Below are 6,780 nucleotides of genomic sequence, written 5' to 3'. Positions count from 1 at the left end.
GGGAGGGGGAATATATATATGGGGAGAGAGAGAGGGATAGAGAATATAGGAAGAGAGATAGCGAATCTAGAATATATAGATAAGGAGGGGAAATAGAGAGAGGGAGGATAGAGAATGTGGGAAGAGCGAAAGTGGACAGAGAATATATAGACAGGGAGGGGGATTAGAGAGAGAGAGACAGAGGGGGGATAGAGAATATAGAATATATAGACAGGGAGGGGGATTAGAGAGAGAGAGACAGAGGGGGGGATAGAGAATATAGAATATATAGATAGGGAGGGGGATTAGAGAGAGAGACAGATGGGGGATAGAGAATATAGAATATATAGATAGGAGGGGGATTAGAGAGAGAGAGACAGAGGGGGGGATAGAGAATATAGAATATATAGATAGGGAGGGGGATTAGAGAGAGAGACAGAGGGGGGATAGAGAATATAGAATATATAGATAGGGAGGGGGATTAGAGAGAGAGAGACAGAGGGGGGATAGAGAATATAGAATATATAGACAGGGAGGGGGATTAGAGAGAGAGAGACAGAGGGGGGATATAGAATATATAGACAGGGAGGGGGATTAGAGAGAGAGAGACAGAGGGGGGGATAGAGAATATAGAATATATAGATATGGAGGGGGATTAGAGAGAGAGGGGGAGAGAGAATATAAAATATATAGGTAGGGAGGGGGAATAGAGAATATAGGGAGAGAGAATATAGAATATATAGACAGGGAGGGGGATTAGAGAGAGAGAGACAGAGGAGGATATAGAATATATAGACAGGGAGGGGGGTTAGAGAGAGAGGGGAGAGAGAATATAAAATATATAGGTAGGGAGGGGGAATAGACAATATAGGGAGAGAGAATATAGAATATATAGACGGTGGGGGGGGGGGGGAATAGAAATAGACAGAGAGAGGGGATAGAGAAAATTGGGAGAGAGAATATAGAGTATAGACAGAGAGGGAAGAGAGAGACACACAGAGGGAGATAGAGAATATAGGGAGAGAGAGAATATAGAATATATAGACAGAGAGGGGAAATACAGAATATAGGGAGAGAGAGAATATAGAATATATAGACAGGGAGGGGGATAGAGAATATGGGGAGTGAGAGAGAATATAGAATATATTAGACCGGGAGGGGAATAGAGAGAGAGAGACAGAGGGGGATAGAGAATATAGAATATATAGACAGGGAGAGGGAATAGAGAGAGCGAGAGAGACAGAGGAGGATAGAGAATATAGGGAGAGAGAGAGAATATAGAATATATAGATAGGGAGGGGGATAGAGAGAGAGTGGTGGGGGTGGATAGAGAATATGGGGAGTGAGAGAGAATATAGAATATATAGACAGGGAGGGGGAATAGAGAGAGAGACAGGGAAAGAGACAGTGGGAAATAGAGAATATACAGAGAGAAAAAATATAGACTATTTAGACAGGGTGGGGGAATAGAGAGGGAGACGGAGAGAGGGCAATAGAGAATATAGGAAGAGAGAGAGAGAATATATAGATAGGGAAGGGGAATAGAGAGGCAGAGGGGGAGAGAGCATATAGAAAGAGAGACAGAGACAGCGAATAGAGAATTTAGGGAGAGAGAATATAGAATTTATAGACAGGGAGGGGGAATAGAGAGAGTCAGAGAGAGAGGGAAAGAGAATATATGGAGAGAGAAAGAGAGGGAAAAATATAGAATATATAGTCGGGGAATAGAGAGAAAGAGAGGGAGAGGGTATAGAGAGAGAGGAGGGGAATAGAGGATATACATAGAGAGAGAAAATATGGAATATTTATATAGGGAGTGGGGAATAGAGAGAGGGGCATTACAGACAAACGGAAAGAAAATAGAGAGAGACAGAGATGGGATAGAGAGAAAGACAGGGAATAGAGAGAGGGAAAAAATATAGATAGAGAGGCAGTGAGGGATTAGAGGGAGAAATGGAATAAACAGAGAAAGGAAATATGTAGGAAGAGAATAGAGACAGACAGAGAGGGATGTAGTGAATAGAGACAGAAGAATAGAGAGAGTGAATAGAAACACACAAGAAAAAGTGACAGAGATAGAGAGAGAGAGTGAATAGAGAGACATAGGGAATAGAGGGAGACCCAGAGGGGATAAAGAGAAAGATTGAGAGGGAAGAGAGAGAGGCAGACAGAGAAAGAATGGACAAGGAGACAGAGAGGGAATAGAGGGAGAGACTGGGAGGGAATAGAGAGAGACCAGAGAGGGAATAGTGAGAGACAGAGAGGGAATACTGAGAGACAGAAGAACAGATAGAGAGAGAGAGGGGGGGGGGGGGAATAGAGACAGAGGAAATCAAAAGAGACAGAGATGGAATCGAGAGACACAGAACAGAAAGAAATAGAGAGAGAGACAGACAGAGATAATTAGAGTGAACAACAGAGAGAGAGGAATCGTGAGTGACTGGGAGGAAATAGAGAGAGACAGCGTGAGGATAGAGAGAGACAGAGGAAGGGGATAAAGCGATACAGAAAGGGATAGGGAGAGACAGAGACAATAGAGACTCACAGAGGAAAGAGTGAGACTCAGAGGAAAGAAAGAGGCAGAGAGGAAATAGAAAGAGAGAGAATGGAGAGCTAGACAGCAAAGGAATAGAGAGGAAATAGCAAGAGGCAGATTAGGGATAGAGAGAGTTCAAGAGGAAGGACATAGAGAGAGAGATAGGAAATTGAGAGAGAGGGAGACAGAGAGAGAATGAACAAGGAAAGGAAGGGAACAGGGAGTGACAGGGAGGGAACAGGGAGTGACAGGAAGGGAGCAGAGAGCGACAGGGAGTAACAGAGAGGGGATAGGAGAGACAGAAAGAGAGAATGAGAGACAGAGGGTGAATCAAGAGAGACAGAGAGGGAGGAAAGAGAAAGACAGAGACAGAGAGAGGAAATAGAGAGCGGCAGAGAGATAAATAGCGAGAAAGTGACAGAGAGACAAATAGAGAGCAACAGGGAGGGAATAGAGAGCAATAGGGAGGGGGTAGAGAGACAGAAAGGGGATAGACAGAGACAGAGTAGGGATCAAGAGCACCAGATGGGATCGAGAGCGATAGAGAGGTAGGAAAGAGATAGAGAAACAGAGAGAGAGAGGAAATAAAGAGAGACATAGAGTGATAAATAGAGAGAGCGACAGAGAGATAGAGGAATAGAAACAGAGGGTATAGAGAGAGACAGAGGGGATAGAGAGAAAATGGAGAGACACAGAGAGGGAATTGAGAGAGACAGAGTGGGAGGAAAGAAAGAGACAGAGTTAGAGGAAATAGAGAGCACCAGAGAGATAAATAAAGTGACAGAGAGAGGAATAGAGAGCGACAGAGAGGGAACAAAGTGACAGAGAGGGAATAGAAAGACACAGAGAGGGAATCAAGAGAGGCAGAGTGGGAGGAAAGAAAGAGAGAGACAGAGAGGAAATAAAGAGCGACAGAGAGATAAATAGAATGACAGAGAGGAATAGAGAGCAACAGCGAGATAAGTAGAGCAACAGAGAGAGGAATAGAGAGTGACAGGGAGGGAATAGAGAGCGACAGAGAGAAAATAGAGATAGAGAGAGAGTAGAGAGATTCAGAGAAAGAATAGAGAGAGACAGAGCAGGGATTGAGAGAAACAGAGTGGGGTTTGCGAGAGACAGGGAGGGGACAGAGAGAGAGAAACAGAGCAGGGATCAACAGAGAGAGGTAGAGAGAGAGAGAGACAGGGAGGGGATAGAGAGAGAGACAGAGAGGGAATAGAGAGCAAGACAAAAAAGAATAGAGACAGTAGGGGAATAGAGAGTCAGGCAGGGAAGAGAGTGAGACAGAGAGGGGAAAAATAATAAAGAAAGACAGGAAGGGAATAGAGAGAGGCAGGGTGGGAAGAGAGAAAGAAATAGAGAAACAGAGAATAGGGAGAGACAGAAAGGGAATAGAGAGAGACCGATAGAAAGGAGTGACAGAGAGGGCAGAGATAAAATAGAAACAGAGAGAGAAAATAGAGAGACTGAAAGGGTAGGTGTTTTTGTTTATTCATTCATGGGATGTGGGCGACGCTGGCCAGGCCAGCATTTATTGCCCATCCCTAATTGCCTTTGAGAAGGTGGTGGTGAGCTGCCTTCTTGAACCACTGCAGTCCATTTGGGGTAGGTATACCAACAGTGCTGTTAGGAAGGGAGTTCCAGGATTTTGACCCAGCGACAGTGAAGGAACGGCAATATAGTTCCAAGTCAGGATGGTGTGTGACTTGGAGGGGAACTTGCAGGTGGTGGTGTTCCCATGTATTTGCTGCCCTTGTCCTTCTAGGTGGTACAGGTCGTGGGTTTGGAAGGTGCTGTCTAAGGAGCCTTGGTGCATTGCTGCAGTGCATCTTGTAGATGGTACACACTGCTGCCACAGTGAATGTTTGTAGATGGGGTGCCAATCAAGCGGGCTGCTTTGTCCTGGATGGTGTCGAGCTTCTTTAGTGTTGGAGCTGCACCCATCCAGGCAAGTGGAGAGTATTCCATCACACTCCTGACTTGTGCCTTGTAGATGGTGGACAGGCTTTGGGGAGTCAGGAGGTGAGTTACTCGCCTCAGGATTCCTAGCCTCTGACCTGCTCTTGTATCCACGGTATTTATATGGCTACTCCAGTTCAGTTTCTGGTCAATGGTAGCCCCTAGGATGTTGATAGTGGGGGATTCAGCGAAGGTAATGCTGTTTGAATGTCAAGGGGAGATGGTTAGATTCTCTCTTGTTGGAGATGGTAATTGCCCGGCACTTGTGTGGCACGAATGTTACTTGCTACTTATCAGCCCAAGCAAGGTGGTAGGAGAATTGAGGGGAAGGTAGGGATGTGGTAGGGAATATGGGATTAAATGTAGGATTAGTATAAATGGATGGGTTGTTGGTCGGCACAGACTTGGTAGGCCGAAGGGCCTGTTTCAATGCTGTATCTCTCTCTCTCTCTCTCTATGAATCCAGAAAGACGGAGACAGAAAGGGGACTAGAGAGAAGTAGATAGACAGGAGTGACTGAAAGGGAGAGAGAGGAGAATAGAGAAGGGACAAGAGAGAGAATTACAGAGAAAGGGAAGAGAGAGAGAGGGGAATCGAGACAGAGCGAGGGAATAGAGAAAGAGAGAATAGAGAGAGAGTGGAATAGAGAGCAAGGGAATAGAGAGAGAAAAGGAGGGTACAGAGGAGGAGGGAATGGTGAGAGAGAGAGGGAATGGTGAGAGAGAGAGGGAATGGTGAGAGAGAGAGGGAATGGTGAGAGAGAGAGGAAGGTGAGAGAGAGGGAATGGTGTGAGAGGGGGGGAATGGAGAGAGAGAGGGAATAGAGAGAGAGAAAAATAGAGAGAGAGAAAAATAGAGAGAGAGAAAAATAGAGAGAGAGAAAAATAGAGAGAGAGGGAGGGAGAATACAGAGATGAAAAGGGAATAGAGAGAGATAGAAAGGAGTGACAGAGAGGGACAGACAGAGAATAGAGAGAAAGGAAATAGAGAGGAAGTAAAGGGAGAGAGACTGAGAATAGAGAGAGAACAGGGAGAAAATACAAAGAGACAGAAAGAAAATAGACGGAGGCAGAGAGAAAATAGAGGCAGAGAGAGAATATAGAGAGATTGAGAGGAAATACAGAGAGACAGAGAGAATAGTGAGAGATAGAGAGGAAATAGAGGGAGATATACAGAAATGAGTGACTGATAGGGAGAGGGGGGAATAGAGAGAAGGGAATGGAGAGGAGGCATAGAGAGAGAGAGACAGACAGACAGAACAGAGAGAGGGAAGATAGAGAGAGAGAGACAAAGAGAAGATAGAGAGAGAAACAGAGAATACGGAGAGATAGAAAGGGAATAGAGAGAGATAGATAGAAGTGACAGAGAGGGACAGAGACGGAGGTAAAAGAGAGGGAGGGAATAGCGAGGGAAGGAATGGAGAGACAGAGAATAGAGAGAGGCAGGGAGAAAATACAGATAGAATAAGGGGAGAAAAAGAGGGAATCAAGGGAGATAGAAAGAAGTGATCGAGAGGGACAGAGAGAGAATAGAGAGGGGTGGGGGAAGAGAGAGAGAGAGAGGAGGAAATGCGTAGAGGAGGAAATCAAGGGGGGGGGGGGGGGAAGAGAGAGAGAGAGAGATAGAAAAAATAGAGAGAGAGAAAATAGGGACAGACAGAGAGAATAGGGAGGAACAAAAAGGAAATAGAGAGAGAAAGGAAAAAGTGATAGAGAAAAAAGAGAGAAGGATGTTGATAGTGGGGGATTCAGCGATGGTAATGCTGTTGAATGTCAAGGGGAGATGGTTACATTCTCTCTTGTTGGAGATGGTCATTGCCTGTGTCACACCAATGTGCTATGTTGAATGATAACTTTTTAATCCACCAGCTGGAGACCTGAATTTATTTATTTTTAATAAATTAAAAAGGAACAGATAAAAGGTGACTTTGCTGGCAGCTTAAGATAGCCACCAAATTTGCAGCACTGTATTCTACATTGCAAGACCTGTGAGACAAAGTGTGCCCTGTCCCAGCAAGAACCAAGACCTGGAAAATTTAAGGGAACTGCCTGTTCCCATTAGCAAGGCATCAAGACTATCACTTGAACAACGGGACCCTGGTTGTGAGAAAGAAATCCCTAGACATGGGCTATGTTGCAAGAAGAAATACACACTGCTAACTACCATGCTTGAATCACTAGGTGACTGTCATGTGACAGGTCCCCCCCCCCCCCCCCCCCCCCCCACTCCGCCCCCCGATTCTGTATGTTTTAAGCTGGTGGTTCTCTGCAGCAGGCTGACAAGCATCTGGACTCTTGACAAGTGCA

General features: G+C 45.3%; 1 protein-coding gene across 1 annotated transcript in view; it reads right to left on the bottom strand.

Annotated features, from left to right (window-relative positions):
- The window catches only part of LOC137345727 (E3 ubiquitin-protein ligase TRIM39-like), a 44,634-nt gene that overhangs the window by 469 nt on the left and 37,385 nt on the right, over positions 1–6,780 (bottom strand). Inside the window, exon 7 of the mRNA XM_068008990.1 lies at positions 6,426–6,478. Within this exon, the coding sequence (XP_067865091.1) occupies positions 6,426–6,478 (53 nt within the window). The remainder of the gene's footprint in view (positions 1–6,425; positions 6,479–6,780) is intronic.

The sequence above is a fragment of the Heterodontus francisci genome, chromosome 29, assembly GCF_036365525.1.
Source record: "Heterodontus francisci isolate sHetFra1 chromosome 29, sHetFra1.hap1, whole genome shotgun sequence".
Lineage (NCBI taxonomy): Eukaryota > Metazoa > Chordata > Chondrichthyes > Heterodontiformes > Heterodontidae > Heterodontus > Heterodontus francisci.
The sequence above is the reverse complement of the archived record's forward strand: the minus strand, read 5'-3'. Positions and strand labels throughout refer to the sequence as shown.